We start from the raw sequence: 19609 nt of genomic DNA, 5'->3' as shown, positions 1-19609 counted from the left end.
AGACCACGACTCGTGTAAGGCCTGTGTCTGCGAGATTTTGTCACACGTCTAAGACACCAGGGAAAGAGCGGGACAAGGATGCCAGGAGTGGGTTAGGGTGAGGAAGGTGCTGTGTTTCCTCAGTTGTGAAGCAGGCACATGGGCTCCTGTGCTGCCCTGAGGGCCAGTGAAGATGGGACACGGAGGCCTCAGCGTGACCAGTGGCATCCCGCTCATCTGACCAGCTCGGGGAGGCCAGTTCACGGTCGGGGCACTGACGAGTTAACTCTGGGGGTTGCTGGCAACCCTGGAGAGACCTACTCATCCAAGCCCCACTGTCATGGCCCCGCCTTTGGCGGCCCCACTCAGGTCAGCTTGCAGAGGGTGGCCGGGCAGTGGCGGGGCCGTGACGGCAGTGGAGCAGCCGAGATTCCAGGTGTGCTCGGGCCCTGTGCTGTGCGCACTTGCCTCCCGCCTCATTTAACCCCGACTCCCCAGGAGGCGGGCCGGGCAGAGGCACGGATGGAGACAGGTGCTCGGTTCTCCACGTACTGGTAGGGACGCCGGCTGATGCTGTGCTGATCGGCAGTAAGTATTCTGACTGCCACTCCTGGGAATAGTCATGATTGTTGAGGGGAAAGAGGAAATGAAAATCAAAACCAAAACAGAAAATGATCCTGTCCTACAGACAGAGAAACCAGCTCAGCAAGGAGAGGCAACATTGCCAAGGTGGCCACTGGCCTGAGGCCAGCTCTGCACCTCGTGTGCGGGATTCTGTGCTCACGGGGGTTGGCGGGCAGGGCTGTTGTTGATGGAGGTCCCCACCTCTTGCCGAATACACACCAGCAAGACTTTGAAGCAGGAAGACCAGGGCCATGACGAGGCTGGAGACATGAGCCACAGCTCCTTCTAGCCCCAGAGTGCCACCCCTGACCCCCGAGGGAAATGGCGGCACACAACCCTTGTCCACGGTGGACCACGGGAGCCCGCGTAGCCACGCCCTTTGGGTGCTTGGCAACAAACAGCAGCTTGTCTGCAGTGACAATGTTTTCCTGGAGCCAAACCAGGGCAGGGATTTATTCTGAGTCCTTGTTGGGAGGTGCCAGGTGACCAGTCCATGTGTGTGGTCACCCTTCCACAAGACGACGGTGGACTGGTGACCAGAACCTGAAGGACAGTGTCTGTGGGCAGCGAGAGGACCAGAGTCTGGCAGGAGAATCCTTCTGATTTCTGAGTTAGTGTTTAGGTAGCCTCTTGTGAGTTCCCACCACCCTGAAGATCCCAAGGTGGAAATATAATTCCTGAGGGCTTCCTGGAGGCAGGGACATGCTGAGCATTCTACAAGTGTCCTCCTGGTCCATCCCAACTGCCCCAAAGAGTGGGTCTATCATCACACCTGACATACTGACAGGGAAACCAAGGCTCAGTGAAGGCTCACGCGAGAGTCCACCATGGCTGGCCTGACCCTACAGCCCCCAACCCTTACTACTCAGACATGTTTCTCTTTATTAGAGAGGCCCCCTCCTTCCCTTTCTCACTCCTGTACCTACTGGGTGCTGAGAAGGAAACAGTCCTAACTTCAGGGAACTCACAACCCAACAAACAGACAAAAACTGCACCGCCAGACAGACACCAACGCAGAGGGGAAGAGAAAGTGCTTTGGGATCACAGAAAGGGAGCAGCTGATCCCTGCCTCAATCAGGGATGAGTTCGGAAAGGTATATCTGAACTGGGTCTTGAGGGGTGCACAGGAGTTGGCTGGTGGAGCTGAGGCATTCTGAGCACAGGGAACAACATGTGCAAAGAAGAGGCTGCCCAGAGGGTGGCAGGGTGGGTGTGTGGGACAGAGGGCCAGAACACAAGGGCAGCCGTCCAGCCGGGGATGTGGACTTTATCCTGAGGCCTGGAAGCACTGGGACAGAGAACAGCAGACTGCTGAGCCTACGGCTGCAGATGCGCCCGTCTGTCCACTGCCCAGATGTACGCGCTCTCTCAGCAGCCCCTCACCGGTGGGTGGCAGCAGTGAGGCCTGAGGCTCACAGCTGGAACTCCACTGCCTACACCGCCGCCCCCCCCAAGCCCAGAAGCCCAGGCCAGGGCTAGGAGCTCGAGGGAGAGAAGCCAGAGAAGCCAAGGTGGGATGGGAGAGTGGCCAGCACTCCTGACACGGCAAGGTCCTGGAAGCCCAGTGGCAGCTGAGGTTCGGGGAGGGGTCAGGGTCCTGGGCAGCTTCAGTCTCTTCCCCGAGGGACCCCATCCGGGGAGGGCTCTGCAGTAACCCCTCTGGAAGATGAGCTCACCGGGGCCTCGGGGCTGGAGGGACCGGGTCTCCCTGGTGACAGCTAGAGTCGAGTCAGTTCTGTCCCCAGCAGGGCCCTCCTGCTCCCCCAGGACAGCACTGTGGCCGAGGGCTCCGAGTCAGGCGGGTCAGTGCAGACAGCTGCACAGCCCTGCTGGGGAGGAGGTCCCTCCCTTGGTGCCCGCCAAACCCAGCCCAGAGCTCTCCCGGGCACCACCCCGGGGAGGCCCACCCTAGAGCACGGGGCAGCTCTGCCTCCCGGGGCGGGTGCCTCCAACCAACACACAGAGCCCACAGGGGAGAGACACGAACATTCACTAAAACCCAAGCTGCCGACAGATCTCCCAAGAAGATGCCCAGATGGCCAACAAGCACAGGGAAAGATGCTCGAAATGTCAACTGAAACCACAAGGAGGGACTTCCCTGGTGGTCCAGTGGCTAAGACTCCATGCTTCCAATTGCAAGGGGCCGGGGTTTCGATCCCTGGTCAGGGAACTAGATCCCATGTGCTGCAACTGAAGATCCTGCATGCCACAACTAAGGTCTGGCAGAGTCAAATAAAATAAATATTAAAAAAAAAAAACTACCATGCAAGGAAATCCACTCCATACCCACGGGGGTGGCTAGAATCAGAGACGCACGGGAACAAGTCAGGGAGGATGCCGAGACACGGGATCCAGTGCTGATGGGGAAGTCAGAGGAGCAGACCGTGGGAAACAGCGGGGCAGCACCTCTGAACGTTAAACCCGGAATCGCCATTCGGCCCAGCAATTTCTCTCCCAGATACCCACCCAGGAGAACGGAAAATGGACACCCACCCGAAGATTCCTACACGAACATTCACAGTGGCACTATTCATAACAGACAGAAGCAGAGACCACCCAACTGCTCATCAGCTGGGGAGGGGATCGACAACACAAGACCCATGCGCACGGCGGGCTGTCACTCGGGTGGAGAGGGATGAAGCTCAGACACAGGCTGCAGCGGGGCTGAACGTTGACAGCATGACACTGCACTGAATGAAGAAGCCAGACAAGCCACACCACGTATTGTCCTGAACAGGCAAACAGAAAGAATTTAGATCTGTGGCTGCCAGGGGCTGGGGGAGGCTGCTAAGGGGTACAGGTTTCTTTTGGGGTGGTGGAAATGTTATGAAAGCAGCAAGGACAGCTGCACCACTCTGAACACTCTAGAGACCATTGAGTCGTGCACTTTAAAGAGTGACCTGATGGTATGTGAATGTGTCTTCATGGGAAGAAGCGCGGCTGAGGCACCTCTAACCTTCCACATGGACGGGAGGACATGACCTGAGAGTGCTCCCTTCCGGAGCTGGACAGAGGTTTGCTTGCCCAGTGCCCCCCATCAGGGACCTTCCCTCCTCCACTGCACTCCTGATGGGGTGTCAGGATGTCCATCCTCTGACCACACCCCTCACATCTCAGGTGGGCACATGACCCAGCCTGGCCAATCAGCGAATTCCATCGTCAAGGGCAATTAGCAGGCGGGTGACTCCCGCAGAGCCAAGCTGAGCCTTTCCAGACCATCACTATATGGGCCCTGGGAGAAAACCATCTCGCCTCCACGCCAGGACCGAGAACTCTAAGGAGTATGTGAATGCAGACCTGGTGGCCTTTCCTACCACATACAGAGAACCTGCTAGAGAGTGGAATCAACACACAGAGGAAAGCAGAACCAAGAAAGGGAGAGAATGACAGAGCCCTGACATTATCTGAATCCCTGGATCCAGCTGTGCCTGAAGCCAACCTAGCAACTGGGAGCCAACACAGGGCCTCTCTGCTTGAGCTACTTTGAATGATGATGCTACTGCTTGCAACAGAGTCCTGATTAATGGAACCGAGTCACATTCTACAAGGCTTTAGGTTTAGAGAAAACTTCAAGTGGTCACAATGACTCTTCAAGATCCCCCAAAGTATATACACTGAGCGGCTCTACTGCGCAGAATATATAGGTCTTTAAACAGCAGACACCAGTAAGTTCAGAGGTGCTTACACACTGGATGTTCTGTTCTCCCCAGCTTCTGTTTCTCCTTCCTGCCTTGTTGCTGGTAAGGCTGAATCCATAACTTGTTTGGCCTGTGTCATGCAGCATGTGGGATCTTAGTTCCCCAAGCAGGGATCAAACCTGGGTCTCCTTGCAGTGGAAGCATGAGGTCTTAACCACTGGACCACCAGGGAATTTCCAAATCTGTAACTTCAGTGCTCACACGGTTTATGACTCCTCCGGATACCAGACAGGCTGGGAGAAGATGACCCCTCCGCACTGGCAGAGCCCATAAGTGGATCTTTCGAGAGGCAGAGGGGAGCCTGGGGCAGAGTCTGGGGTGGCAGCAGGGGTAGGTGGGGGTGCTGTTGGCAGACAAAGCCTGAAGCTCATATTAGAGCAGAGGCTGGGCATTGTGAGAACAGGGTGGTCAGCAAGCAGTAACCGAGGAAACCTCTTCTATCTCCCCAAGCCATCTGCAAGTTGCACCGCTCAAACACACACCCCTTAAATGAGGATAAGGCAGATTCTCATGGAAGACATTCAAGGTTAGAAAAAGCACGGGAAAGCTAAAGTGGCCCCTCAGAGCTTGGGACACGAAGACCCAGAGCACATAAGACCCTGAGACCCAAAGACACTTTGTAGGGAAGCAGAGAGCTCCCCAGGAGAGTAGTAAGTTTTGTTCCAAGCCCTCCGGAGGCCAGCCTGACTCCGAGGCAGGAGCTGTGATCACAGAAGTTAAAGTGAGGCAGTGGAAGAAGGCATTCATATCCGCAGGAGCCGTGGCCGTGGGACAGCCATGCAGAGTGCAGACCCCAAGCTCACATCCACTGCGGATCTCAGCGTGGGGCCTTCTTTGGAACAGGGTCTTTGCAGATGTAATAAGGTGACACTGGATGGTGGCGGCCCTAAGTCCAATGACATGTCCTCATAAGAAGGAAGGACAGACACCAGCAGAGGTTGGAGGGATGTGGCCACCCCACAAGGATGCCTGGACACCCAGGAGCTGGCAGAGACAGGAAGGACCGCCCCCCCCCCCACCCCCAGAGAATCCAGAGAGACGGTAACGCTGCCCACAGCCTGACGGTGGGCTTCTGGCTCCAGGACTGTGAGAGAACATTCCCGTTGTTTAAGCCCACCTCATTCGTGGCACTTTGATATGGCAGCCCCAGGACACTCACACAAAGGATCAGGAATGTTCCCCCAGAGGACTAATGGTCTAGCGTGGCCGCACCCACACCGTGTGCAGATAAGCACAGTGATCCTTTTATCTAGGACCACCCACGAGGGCCGTAGCAGTCAGCGATGCCAAACAACGCTTTTCAACAATCCCCCATCCCCAAAAGGAGGTCATTTAAAATAATCATTATTCTTGCTTATGCATCCAGGTGTCCCCAAGTGTCCCTCTCCCTCACCCCCAGGGATGGGGGCTCCCAGGGTGTGTTGTCATGGCGATGGCAGAAGTACAAGGAGAGTGAGCAGAAACACAGCGAGCTTCCCAGGGCCTCAGCCTGGGACGGGGCCCTCCATCACTCCAGGCCCGTCCCGTGGACCAGGCAAAGCCCATGGCCAGGCCTCCAGGGGGCAGACCACAGTCACAGGGCCAAGGGCACGGGGGTGAGGAACAAACATGTAACCTACACACATGCCTGCCTGTTCCAGGCTGCACTGAAGCGAACTTTGGTTTGATGAAACTCCTCAGTTTAAACTCAAATTAAACTCGGATCTGACGAGTGTGGATATGGTCGTTTCCACATCTAGGGAGGCAGGCACTCGGGTGGGGAGACTGAGGTTCCGTGGCTGCCCAGGGGTAAAGGGGTCAAGGGCAGGGGAGTCTCCTCTACACCCCCTCACCCCTCTTGCCTGCTCTAACACATCACAGGGAAGACAGCTGCGGTCCTATCTTTCCCGGTGACATGTCACTCTTCACAACAACCCCACTGGGCACATCACCTCTTCAACCCATTTCACAGGGTTGAAATGGGAGACCCAGGGAGTTTCTGTCCCTTGCCTGAGGCCACAGACCTACTAACAGCAGATCAGTTTACTATTTCCCTCAACGACGGGAAAGAAACAGGCTCGGGCGGTAACAGAAGGGCTTGGGTTTAGATTAGGATGAAAAATCCCTGCACCACCAAGTCTGGGGACAGGTCACCAAGGCCACGTGGGAGGCCCGTCCTCCAGGGCCATGGAAAAGGCCACGGCTTCTCTGTGAAGGGGCGAGTTCAACAGCCCCCCAGCCCAGAACCCTGGGCCAGGGCTCTCCTGGACATGGCCAACACAGGCCCAGGTCACGCCAGGCACCTTCTGATGCCAGGTGGGAAAGCTGCCCGTGGGTGAGTCAGAGCTCCGCGCGTCTGTCTGACAAGTGGCCCAGAGCAAAGTGGGCAGCGATCCTAATCCCATCTGACAGCCTGAATCCCCGACCCCACGCGCGAGGACCGGAGGTGACAGAGGAGTGGGCACAGGCTGGCACCCCAAGCCGACACCCTCCAGCCCCGGGAAGTGGCTCACAGACGCGACACGCAGGCCCAAGGCCAAGTGCTCCTGGGTCTCTGGGGTGGAGCCAGGTCTGGGGGCTCTGTGGCCTTGCACCCCCGGGGGCCCTCAGGCTGGCCCCTGACCCGGGCATTTCCAGGACCTGGCACCCCACTCCCCAGCCTCTTCTGCTCCTTCTTTTTTTTTTTTTAATGTTGGGAGGCCAGAGCCGGAACAGATGGCTGTCGCCCACCAGAAGGCCTCTCCTGGCGTGTGGCCGGCCCTCCCCCGGAGGCAGGAAGCCGCACGTACTCCTCACCGAGAGTCCATCTCCGCAGGGCCTGGAAGCATGGCTGCAGAGCAGGTCTCCTGCCGGGGGCGGGAAGGGGCCGGGCCTGCCCCCTCTAGAAGGGGGACACCAGGTGACACAGCCCACCCAGTGCCAGAGCTGGGGGCGCATGGGCTCCCTACGGATTTGCAGCAACCCAGAACAGCACACATTTATTATCCTATGGTTCCAGAAGTCAGAAGTCCAGAACGAATCTGTCTTACAGGCTGAACTGGGGCTGGTTCCCAATGGAGGCTCCAGGGAGATCCATTTCCTCCCCTCTTCCAGCGTCTGGAGGCACCAGCACCCCCTGGCTTGTGGCCACGTCATCCTGACCTCCACTTGCAACATCACTTACTCTGCCCTCTCGCCTCCCTCCAACCAAGACCCTTGTGATGACACCGGGCACCCACCCAGGCAATCCTGAGTAGCGCCGAATGTAATCACATCCGCCAAGTCCCTTTTCCCTAGGAAGGTCACACATCTGCAGGTTCCAGGGATTGTTAGGGTGTAGACTTCTTGGTGGGGGGCAGGGGGCTGTTACTGACTAACTGCAGGGAGAAACGCCTCAACGACAGAGCAGTCACTCAAGGCCGCCCCACCGCCTCCTCTTGCAGCCCTCCCTCCCAGCCAAGGTAAGGTGATGGAGCCTGGCGCCAGGCAATGAGGCAGCACCTTGCACACGTCACTCAGCCACGCACACTTGCTCTAGGGGGTCGTGGTGGGAAAGACCTGTGCCAGCCGCGGAGCCAGGCAGACAAGAACAGTCTTAGCTGCCTTGTAAGACTGCAGGATGGGATGCAGACTTGGACCAGGCTTCCCAGGCGGCGCTAATGGTAAAGAACTGCCTGCCAATGCAGGAGACATAAGAGATGAGGGGCCGATCCCTGGGTTGGGAAGATCCCCTGGGGGAGGGCGTGGCAACCCACTCCAGTATTCTTGCCTGGAGATTCCCATGGACAGAGGAGTCTGGTGGGCTACAGTCCCTGGGGTGGCAAAGAATCAGACACGACTGAAGAGACTTAGCACACATGTAGCAGCTGGACAGAGGTGGTGCACCCATAACACAGAATATGACGCAGATGCCAGGGCAAAAACCTGACAAGGAAAGAGGGCTCTGACATAAGTGATGGGAAAAGGGAACCAAGCTACAGAACAAGTCGACAGTACAATTCCTTCACCGTGACCCAGGATCCTGTGGGTGTGATATAGTTATCTGTGCACATGTTGAAAAAACTGTGATTTCCTCTAAGGAGACGGACAGCCCACGTGGGACATGGCTGCTCGATACTGTCTGCCTTATCGTGTGAGTGCTCCATTACTCAGCTGTGTCCAGCTCTTTACAACCCCAGGGACTGTAGCCCGCCAGGCTCCTCCATCCCTGGGATTCTCCCAGCAAGAACACTGGAGTGGGCTGCCATTTCCTTCTCCAGGGGATCTTCCTGACCCTGGGATTGAACCCTCATCCCTTGCATTGGCAGGCAGATTCTTTACCACTAGCGCCACCTGCGAAGCCATCTCCCTTATTGCTTTAGTATTTTTACAACATTTTAACAAGGAATGATATGAACGTATTTTAAACCCATAATCAACCACAACCTACACCCTGATTTCAGGTCCTTAAATATTTTGTTTTCTTTAGGATGGAAAGATGCCCCAGTGAGACAGCCCCAGGCAGTCTCCCCTGCAGATAATGCGCCCTCCCTGTCTTGACCCACATGGGGCTCAGGCACTGTCCCCCTGCCCCCAGGGCTTTGGGCATGACCTGCTGAAGACACGTAACTGACAGGAGCAGAGAAGCCACAGCAGGGCTTCCCTGGTGGCTCAGTGGTAAAGAATCTACCTGCAGAAGCAGGAGACATGGGTTCGATCCCTGGTCCGGGAAGATCATACATGTCGTGGAGCAACTAAGCCTGTGAGCCACAACTATTGAGCCCGCGATCTAGAGCCCGGGAGCCACAACTTCTGAAGCCCGTACGTCCTAGAACCTGTGCTCTGCAACAAGAGAAGCCACCGCAATGAGAAGCCTGCACACTGCAACTAGAGAGCAGCCCCGGCTCGCGGCAACTAGAGAGAAGCCCGCACAGCAATAAAAAAAGAGAGAGAGAGAGAGAAGCCGCAGCAGAAAGCTTAAAGCAAACAGGTCTCCCCGGGGCCCAGACAGACGCCAGCCCAGGATCGACATAAAAAGGTGACTGGGGACGTAGACGCCTGTCCCTGAGCAGACCTCACCGAGGTTTCACGCATGAAGCCCTCCTGTCCAGGGGCAGGGCTGGATTTCGAGAGCACTTCACGGAAGGCAGCCAGCATCCCTCTATTCACAGAGCCCCCAGTCTGGGTCCAGGTCTGAAGGGGCTGAGAGCAGGCGCAGGGCAGCAGGCAGCGCCGAGATGTGAGTTCTAGTACTGTCTGGCCCACCGCCTGGCTCTGAGACTGGCTCCGCCCTGCCGGCACGGAGGCCTGACTCTCAGCCAGGCTGCCCTTGGAGCCCGCTTTCCCACCTCCCTGGCGGGGACCACCCCCGTCCTTCAGAAGGGCCGGCCGGCCTGGCGCGAGGATGTGGCATGCAGCCCCCCATGGGTGCAGGAGGGAGGAATGGCTGCCCCCTGCCAGGAACTTGTCATCTCCCACCTAAACGTCAGGTCAAGGTCCCTCCTAGCTCCACCTACCCACGACTGCTCACTCAGCAAAGCATCAAGAGACAGAGGTATCAGCTGATGGGCAGCACGCGGGCCTGTGGCCATAGCCCTGCCGACCACCACGACCACCAGCAGCCTTGGCGCACCTCCTGCCCCCACACCCCTGCCCCGTGGGGACCCTGCAGCCTGAAACCATGAGGCCGCCCCGCCCACACCTCCTCCCCTCTCACCCCCGAGCACAGCGGTCACTCCCAGGAAGCAGAGCTGGCCCCACGCTCCAGGCTGCGGGTTTAGCGCCAGAGGGCAGCCTGGCCAAGAAGAGGCGGCGGGGACAGGAGTGACTGTTCCACCCCCCAGCCCCTCCCTCTCTGGTCCCTGCAGGGTCTCGGGGTGAGGACAGCGAGCTGTCACATTCATCAGATTCAGGCTCTGGTGTAACCCCTACAATCCAGGACCTTGGGGGAAATTTACCTCTCCTCCCCCAGTGGAGCCAGCTGACCCACCAGGCCCCACAGGACTGACCACGTCTCCGGGAGGTCGGGCCAGAGACAGACCAAGCCTGTGGGAACTTGCAGTTCTATCCTGTGGGCTTTGCCGAGGATGCTGCCCTGCTGGACCACGGCGGGTCCGCCTCTCGCCCTGGAGAGTCTGCGGGCACCCAGGAGCAAGAGGGGACCCGTGATCCTCCTGGGATGAACGATGTGGCTGTGGCTCCTGGGGAACCTGGCCTAGCCCCACGGTGGCCACGGCCTTGATTCCAGGTCTCAGAACTGAAGGAGGTGGCCAGGTCCCTGACAATGAGGAGGGGCGGGGCTGAGCATCTTCATTCATTCTTTCAGAACCAGCTTCTGTGCAGACAAGACACTGCTGAGAAGAAGTCCCCAGGGTAGGCCAGCGGGGCCTCTGAGCCTGCCTATCTCTGCAGACCGACTGGCCTGGCACACCTTTCCCTCAGCCCCGGCTCCACGTTACCTGACTGGGCAGGAAGCTCCTCCACCTCCCACCTCAGCCGCAGGCATGTCTGCTCCCCCTCTGGGGGCCCAGCCAGCACCAGCATCCCAGGGGCTCCCCAGGAATGCAGGTTCTCAAGCCCCACCCGGATCTGCTGAGGCAGAAGCTCTGGGGGGTGGGGGGCATCTGCATTTTACACACATCCTGAGGGGGCTGGGGCAGGGCTCTGGAGCCCAGGTGGTACCCCCATCGAGGAGCTTGGCATCTCTGGGCGGGCTGCCTGTGTGTCCCTGGTGATGCCAGCCTGCATGACGGGTAGCGATGATGGGGACCAGCCTGCAGACCCGGCGCTCAGGAGGAACCCGAGCTCCCCATCTCAGCCATGTGGCCCGGCCCTGGCCCTAGAAGCCAGGGTGGGTGTGGTTCACCCTGAAACAGAGGGAGCAGGACCCCGTCTGGGGCCCAAAGCTCCGTGCCGTCCCCCTCCCCAGGAAGGCCCATGCCCGTCCTCACGGCAGCCGCCCTCTGGGAGGTCCCCGCACTGGGAGAGAGGACACACACACACAACCGTTTCTGGCTGGCTCGGCTCAGCGACTGCGCCGTCCTAGGCCCGAGGACGCGGCTCGCTGACGCCAGGCCGGCTGCTGGCTGTGACGGTGACCACAGCCCGCCCGGGGCCAGCCACTCCGCGGCCCCACGCGGCTGCCGCGGCTGCCTTCACGCTCCGGTGGAGGGCAGGCCTCAGGGCTCCAGGGCGTCCACTGGCTTCGCTCTCCAGGACGGCAGCCTCTGGCTTCTCTCTTTTTTTTTTGAATCTAAGCCCATTGAGAAAACGCAGGCAAGTGCAGCTCCTGCTGCAGCCTGGAATGGAGGCTCATCCTCACCGTGTCTGGGGACCGAGGACACTGTCCCTTCCCACCCCTGATGGTGGCCCAGGGCACTACGAGGCCGCCAGGCTGAGACCACGTCTCAGGGTGTGCATTCACACCCACCTCCCTGCAAGGCCGGGGCGCGAGGAGAGGGGCCGACCTGGTTCAGGGGTCACCTGGGAGGGTAACCAAGCCCCACACTCGCTGAGGGCACTGCATGCTGCTCCATGCCATCTGTCCACAAGGACCCGGCTCAGAGAGGGTGAGCGCCCTCCCCAGGCTGCTCAGCAGTGGTGGGCCAGGCTGGACGTTCAGCGAGCCAGCATACAATACACGGAGCCACCCTCAGGCCTTTGCAGCAGGCAGGCAGCTGCACGGGGGTCCAGGTAGGGGTCCTCGGGGAGCTGGCTCTGAGCTCCGCCCACACCACCACCTCCATGTACTCCTTCTTAGAGACCAGCACCCCCAGGTTCTGGGGGTGTGTCAGAAAACTGCCCTGCATCCCATGTCCCCCGTCCCAAGAGGTTCACCTAAGTGACAGACTTTCAAATAAAATCAGAACTTCCCTGGTGGTCCAGAGGCTAAGACGCCACACTTCCAATGCAGGGGGCCCGGGTTCAATCCCTGGTCAGGGAACTAGATCCTACATATGCCAAAACTAAGAGTTCGCGCACCACAACTAAAGATCCTGCAGCCGCAACAAAGACTGAAGATCCCGTTACTACAACCAAGACCCGGAGCAGCCGGATAAATAAATATTAGCAAAAATAAGATAGCCAATTCCAGGGAATGCTGTCCATGAAACCTTTGTGCTTCTGCCTCACAAGCCCCTAAATCTCTGACACTGACCCCCTGCCCTGTAAAGTGCTTTGTATCCACTAAGGTCAACAAGACAAACAAACACAAAAGGTAAAAAACAGATGAACTATTGGAAGGAAAGAAAAATGCCCAACACCAGCAGGGTCTCTGGGTGACGCATGAGACCCGCCTTAGGCTGCTCCCTGCCTTCATGTTCCATCATCCAGTTTTTCTATGTAGAGCAAGGGTTATATATTCATAAAGGAAAAAATAAGTAGGGAACCAAATTTGATTGTAAAATACCAGAGGAGCAGTGATAAACGCTGCTCCTATTTATCGTTGAACACTTCTGGGGGAACTGGAGGGGTGAACAGAGCAGGGCTGGACCCCGACATTCAGGCAGTAATTCCTTTTTCCCCTTGGCTTCTTGGAATGGGTTTCGTTCCCCTCTAAGACCTTGGATGTGAGTGGCAGATATCCTGCCAACAAACCACAGCCACCTTTTTTTGTTCTTCCAATATGGATGGAAGGTCGCTGAAAACCAGAACCAAATGGGCTAAAGTTTTATTAGCAATGAGGTTGGGAAGGCCTGAGCCATAACTGAGCTGGGTGTCTCCCTGGAATAATCCCAGGCCTGCCCTGGCCGGGAATTCAGAATCATCCAGAAAGACTCAGTGTCTGACCTCCTGGACACCTTCTGTCTGGGCAGCCTGAGGCATCTAAAGTGCCCCAGACTCTGTCCCAGGCCCCATGACCCTCGGGGCTGACCCCAGGGCCCTACCCTGACCCAGGAAAGTACACAGATGGCAGGAAGCTCTTGACACACTCAAGTCAGGAATGGTTTCCTGAGAACCCAGGAGCGTGGCCACCCGGGGGCCCTGGTTTTCAACTGGGTGGCTTCCTTCAACCTGGGACTGGCAGTTTCTGCTGTCCACAGCCTCCCACAGCAGTGTGAGGCAGATCCAGGCTCACACACTTTCATCTGTGCTTCCTGGGGGGACCCAGGGACCCCTTCTACCAGTTCTGAAGTTCCCACCCCTGCACCAATACAAAGCCACCTCAATAGCCAACACAGTGCCCACCTACAGTCAAGTCTGGACCCTGCTGAACCCACACAGTGAGCCCCGTGTCCCACTGAGAATAGCTGATGGCCAACAGCACCAAGTTGCGAGTGACTCCTGGGCCAGCGCCCATTCACTTGGTGCCATCTCCAGGGCCTGTGGAGAATCTGCTTCGGGCTGGGGTGGTCGGGACAGCTACCCCCTGCCTCCCACATCCCTGCAGCACCGGGCACTCCATGCCCACCTGGGAATGAGGCTGTGGGGACACACACATTCCTCTCAGCCAGCAGCTGTGCTATGCATCCTAAGAGAATGGGCAACATCGTTCTCCATCAAACACCAGCATATAAAACAAGAAAGAGAGGGGAAGGGAGGTTTGCTCCATTTGAGGGCAGGTTGTAAGACCTGGAGCCTCCTCAGACCAACCATCTCCTTGCACCACCTCTGAGGAACCCCAGGGTTCCACAGGGCATAGTTTGAGAAACACACACGTAGGCATCGAACCAGGCAGCCCAACCAACCAGACCAGGTCCGGCGACCCAGAACCGCCCCGCGCCCCACCCCCCATCACGCAGCCCCCACCCTCCTACCTGGAGGCCGCGATCTCCGCCTTTTGCTTGGCGATGGTGGCCGCCCGCTCGGCCGCCTCCACCGCCCGGTCCACCTTCTCGCGGATCTTGCTGGCGCGCAGCGGGATGAGGTTCTTGCGCTTGCCGCTCACGAGGATGTTCTGCTTGTACTTGCCCTCCTCCTTCGTGCCGTCGGGAAAGGTCATGCAGCCATAGCCATGCCGCCGGTTGCCCGCCCACTCGCCCTCATACTTGAGCCCGTCTGAGCGCTGGCTCACACCGAAGCCCGAGCGCTTATCGCTCTTCCACTCGCCCACGTAGGTCTCGGTGGTGGTGGCGTCGATGTCGTCCTCGATGGCCGACAGCTCGGCCTCGCCCTCGCCCAGGCTGATGGTGGAGTGGATGTCGCTGGCCGTGGAGCTGACCGAGCTCATGCCGGCCTCGCTGCGGAAGGAGCTCTGCTTGCTGCGCTGGCTGGCCAGGCTGCTCTTGGACTCCGACTTGCGCAGCTTCAGCCCGCTCAGCAGCGAGCGCCGGAACAGCCCCTTCTTCTTGCTCTTGAGGATCTCGGAGTCGCTGTGCGCCACCAGCACGAAGCCCCCGCGGGACACGGCGGGGCTGCCGGCCACGGCGGGGGAGGCGTCGGGGTGGAGCGCTGCGCCATTGGTGTGCTCGCTGCGCAGGGAGTTGATGGAGGTCCTCAGGGGCGAGCGGATAACCGCCGCCATGCCGTAGGGGACACTCTGCCGCACGCCGTAGCCCTGGCGCATGCCGCCGACCCACTGGCCCTGGTAGGTCCCTGCGGAGACAAACGAGAGGGTGAGGCTCGCCGGCGGGAGGTGTGACGCGGCCGCCACGGTTCACCCCGTCCTGGGGCAACTCGGCCAGGTTTACATTGAGGCAGTCAGACTGTCAGCCCCCAGGTCGTTTGACCATTTCTATCACAGGTGGTCATTTTTTTGTGTGCTGTCTAAAGTATACCATTCTTTTTTTTTTTTTTTAAATGTGTTTACTTTTTATTAAAGGATAATTGCTATGGATGTGAGAGTTGGACTGTGAAGAAAGCTGAGCACCTAAGAATTGATGCTTTTGAACTGTGGTGTTGGAGAAGACTCTTGAGAGTCCCTTGGACTGCAAGGAGATCCAACCAATCCATTCTAAAGGAGACAGCCCTGGGATTTCTTTGGAAGGACTGATGCTAAGGCTGAAACTCCAGTACTTTGGTCACCTCATGTGAAGAGTTGACTCATTAGAAAAGACTCTGATGCTGGGAGGGATTGGGGGCAGGAGGAAAAGGGGACGAGAGAGGATGAGGTGGCTGGATGGCATCACCGACTCGATGGACGTGAGTTTGAGTGAACTCTGGGAGATGGTGATGGACAGGGAGGCCTGGTGTGCTGCGATTCATGAGGTCAAAAAGAGTTGGACACGATTGAGCGACTGAACTGAACTGAACTGAATTGCTTTACATAATTTTGCTGTTTTCTGTCAAAACTCAACATGAATCACCCATAGGTGTACATATATCCCCTTTCTTTTGAACCTCCCTCTCATCTCCCTCCCCATCCTACCCCTCTAGGTTGATACAGAGCCCCCTTTGAATTTCCTGAGCCTTAGAGCAATTTCTCCTTTGGCTATCTATTTTACATATGTAAAGTAAGTTTCCATGTTACTCACAGGTGGTCATTTTTAAAGACCCTTCCCTCCTGTTTCTCGAAGCTGAATTCTGCTCTCTTAGGGCTCGGGGAGGGGGAGAGAGGGGTAAGAGTCTGATGCAGTCAGGAGTGAACCACAGAGCTCCTCAAGCACATGGGCATAAGGGTGTGGGAGAGATGAAGAAGCACACCCCAGGTGAGCGGCTCCACACTGGCCTCGTGGGGCCCATGAGTGACAGATATAAGGACACAGAGCCATGCTACAGACTGGGTACTGACGAGACTGTAAGGTAGTGAGTTCTCCGTTGCTGGAGGCATCCAAGAAGAGTTGGGAAGACCACCACACCTGAAGGCATGAGAATTGGCAGACCTGATGTCTCCAAAAGAATCCAAAGTGGAGACTCAGACACTCATACCTGCACGAGCCCAGCAGCATTACTCACTAAAGCCAGAGAAGATGTGGTCCATTCAACAATGAAACATTGTTCATGCAGCCTTCAAGAGGAAGGCCATCCTGCCATTTGCTACAACATGGATGAACCCTGAGGATACCATGTTTGGTGAAATAAACATGTCACAAGGGATACTCGCTATGTGATTCCTCTCACAGGAGATATCCAGGAGTCAAACCAGACAGCCTGAAAGTAGATGGTGGGGCCGGGGCTGGGGCAGGGAACGGGCAATTACTGCTTATTGGGTACAGAGTTACTGTTTGGGGGGGACGGTAGTCCTGAAAACAGACAGAAGCGATGGCTGTGCGACACTGTAAGAGTGACTGACGCCACGGAGCTGTGCACTTAGAAACGGTTCAAGTGGCAAGCTTTATGTTATCTATATATCTTACCACAATCAAGCTAAAACATCACAGCACTGGGCGCATATTCTTGCTCTGCTTATTGGCCTTGTGACTCTTAACAGGACGCGTCTCCATTTCTCCTGCATTAGGTAGTTATGCGAATTAAATGACACTCCACACACAGCAGGGCAGGGCTCCCCACCTTCTTCCGTCCTCCCAGCCCCCCAATACTAACAGCTTTTCCTGCCTCGGGCCACAGCTGCCCATGCTGGGGCAGAGAGCCAGGACTTGCATCCTGGGTTGTGAGAGGGACGCTGGACTAGCCTCTAGGTCCTGGATGGCTCCTCCCCTCCTGGGTGGGTGGCTATGGGAAGCTGGCCCTTTAAGGCCAGACCCTTCCGCCAGACAGCGGCTTTCTTGTGGCCAGTTCAAGCTGGGAGCCAGCAGCTGTTGCAGGGATCTCTGGCTCCCAGCTTCCTGCCACTTCCACTTGTGGGTTGGGGACAGATAAAACACAGGGCCCCGAGTTAAATCTGAATTCCACAGGGACAAGTAATTTTTAGAGAATGTTACATGGGACATACTTAGGCTAGAAATGATCAGACTGATGATCTGAAATTCAGGGTTAACTAAATGTCCCATGTGTTTATTTGCTGAATCCAGCCGCCCCCGCTGGGGTCTCCCAAGATGTCACCCCAGGTTTCTCTGGCAGCCCTCCACAAAGCTGAGGATGCCCTTGCATGAAGAGACTCAGCCCACCTCCCCACCAGCACCCCTGCACCCCCTCAGGGCAGGCTGAGCATATAGCTGAGAACACATGGGGGCTGCACACCCAGCCTTGTGGAGGAGGTGGGTATGGGGGTAGAGGGAGGAGTTAGGAGGGGGGCAGACATGGGATCGAGTTCCCAGCTCCATTCTTTCTGCATCTGTGACCTTGGGAATGTCTGCTTTAAGTTCCCATGCCTCAGTTTCCTCACCTGTAAAACAGGGAAGGTGGCTGTGTGATTAAATGCAGTAATCCACGTAAAGTGTGGAAAGGTTGTTAACGTTCAGTAATCAGCAACTATTGTTCATCACTGTCATTAAAACTTTAGGGATACATAAAGCTGAATCCCTTTGCTGTACACTTGAAACTGTCACAGACTATGTAAATCAACTAGACTCCAATATAAAACAAAAAGTTTACAAAATGAAAGAAAAGTTGGTTAAGGAAGAAAACCTTAGGGATAAACAGCACTTTACCTGGCAGGTGAGGAAACTGAGGCTCAAAGAGGGACAGGATTCAACCCCAGGGTTCGCATCCTCCCCCTGCCAGGGCTCTGCATGCAGTGAGGTCCTGCCTACCCTCGTCCAGAGGGCACCAGGCTGGAAGCCACACCTGGCATCCTGTGAGGTGCGGGCCACTTCCATCCCTGAGAAAATGATTGCCCACACTCCCTCCCTCAGATAAAAGGGTAATAACAGGGAGGCGTCGGGAAGCGAGCCTCCCTATGCCTATCTTGGAGTCTGAACGACGTCCCCACAGGCTGGAGGGCATGGTTCCACCTTCCAGGCATGGACGCGGAGTCCATCGCATACACGGAGGCAAAGGCAAGATGCAGCTTGCTCTGAGCATCGGCGCAGGCAAAGCAAGGGTCCCAGGTGGGGATTCGAGCCTCCCTCCCACTCTGAGCTCCCGGGTCCTGCTGCCCTGGCTTTCCACAAGCCACGCAGCTCCGCAGAGGTGAGTCTGTTTTCACATCAGCAAAAAAGCTGCTCGGCATACTATGCCTGAATTCCATGATTCCAGGGGTCCCTGGACAGGTGAGCTGAGGCTGGAGAGGGTCAGAGATGTATGCAGAGGGTGTGCCCAGACAGGAGCGAATGCTGAAGAGAAGGCTCCGCACAGCCAACCTCTGCTTTAAAATACACAGCCTCAACGGACTGTCCAGGGAGATAGCAGGTTGGTGGTCACCAGGGGCTGGGGGAGGGAGGACGAGAGTGATGGCTATCGGGGTCAGGGTTTCCTTTTGGGGTGATGAAGACGGTCTGGAATTAGATGGTAATAACTGGTAGCAGAAAAATGAACAGAAGCAGTGAGAAATGGGCTTCCCAGGTTGTGCCAGGGGTAAAAACCCCTCCTGCCAATGCAGGAGACATAAGAGACGCTGGTTCAATCCCTGGGTTGGGAAGATCCCCTGGAGGAGGGCATGGCAACCCACTCCAGTATTCTGGCCTAGAGAATACCATGGACAGAGGAGCCCAGTGGGCTACCGTCCACGGGGTCGCAAAGAGTTAGACACGACTGAAGCAACTTTGCATGCACAGTGAGAAACATATCAAGACAGAAGATGAACTGGTCATATTCTAGGTGATTTAAGCAGAATGAGGGCGTCGGGGCTTTGAAACAAATGCCTGTGGTTGCTGGGGCCCTACTGGGCCAGCCTGCCCAGCTGTGCTGGAGCCTGGGGTGTGGGCACCGGGAGTCAGGAGCCCCGAGTTCAGAGCCGGGGCTTTCCACTTACCCCAGACCTGGGGACCTCACTCCACCTCTCAGATCTCCTAATTCATCTGTGACATGGGGTTGACGACCATAACCATCCTCTAGACACATGGAGCCGCGGGTGTGGCCTCCTGCACACGGTGTGATGCGGGCAGCTGAGCCTTCCTTGCTCAGGGCGTGCAGCTTTATTGTATTTGCACTTTTGTTCCCAGTCGGAACACATTTCTTAATTTACAGCTGACGTCAGTAAGAAAAATGAATTTCAATGTTACGCTCTTGATCAGCTCTGCTGTGACCTGCTGGGATAGCTGGGCCCAGTTTCGAGGCTGGTTCAGATCAGGAGAAAGAAGACAGGCCTTCAGCCAGGACCCAGCTTCTCCCAAAGCTGGGGCTCTGGGCTGGCCCCCCGCAGGGCCAGGTCCTTTCTTCTCCTCCCATCTCCCTTTCTTGTTTGGGGCCAGTAGAGGACGGGTTGAAATCAAACCCCTGGTTCCCCATGGCTGTTTCATTGAATCTGGTCGGTTCTTGAAAAAGACTAAGTCCACCGTTTTGTTTTATATGCCAAGCAGCCTGCATGTGGAGAGACAGAAGCCAGCCCAGTGCAGAGAGAAGACCGCTTGTGGCCCTGCATGGGCACCCTTGCGATGCTGCAGGGTCAGTCTGGGTGGCGCAGACCCCAGGGCAGGGGCAACTTTCTGTTTGCA

General features: G+C 56.9%; 1 protein-coding gene across 1 annotated transcript in view; it reads right to left on the bottom strand.

Annotated features, from left to right (window-relative positions):
* JPH3 (junctophilin 3) overlaps positions 1-19609 on the bottom strand; it is a 74759-nt gene that overhangs the window by 29178 nt on the left and 25972 nt on the right. The window contains exon 2 of the mRNA XM_055551833.1: positions 13994-14771. Within this exon, the coding sequence (XP_055407808.1) occupies positions 13994-14771 (778 nt within the window). The remainder of the gene's footprint in view (positions 1-13993; positions 14772-19609) is intronic.

Source organism: Bubalus kerabau, chromosome 17 (genome assembly GCF_029407905.1).
Source record: "Bubalus kerabau isolate K-KA32 ecotype Philippines breed swamp buffalo chromosome 17, PCC_UOA_SB_1v2, whole genome shotgun sequence".
Classification (NCBI taxonomy): Eukaryota; Metazoa; Chordata; class Mammalia; order Artiodactyla; family Bovidae; genus Bubalus; species Bubalus kerabau.
This window is presented reverse-complemented; position numbering and strand designations above follow the sequence as displayed.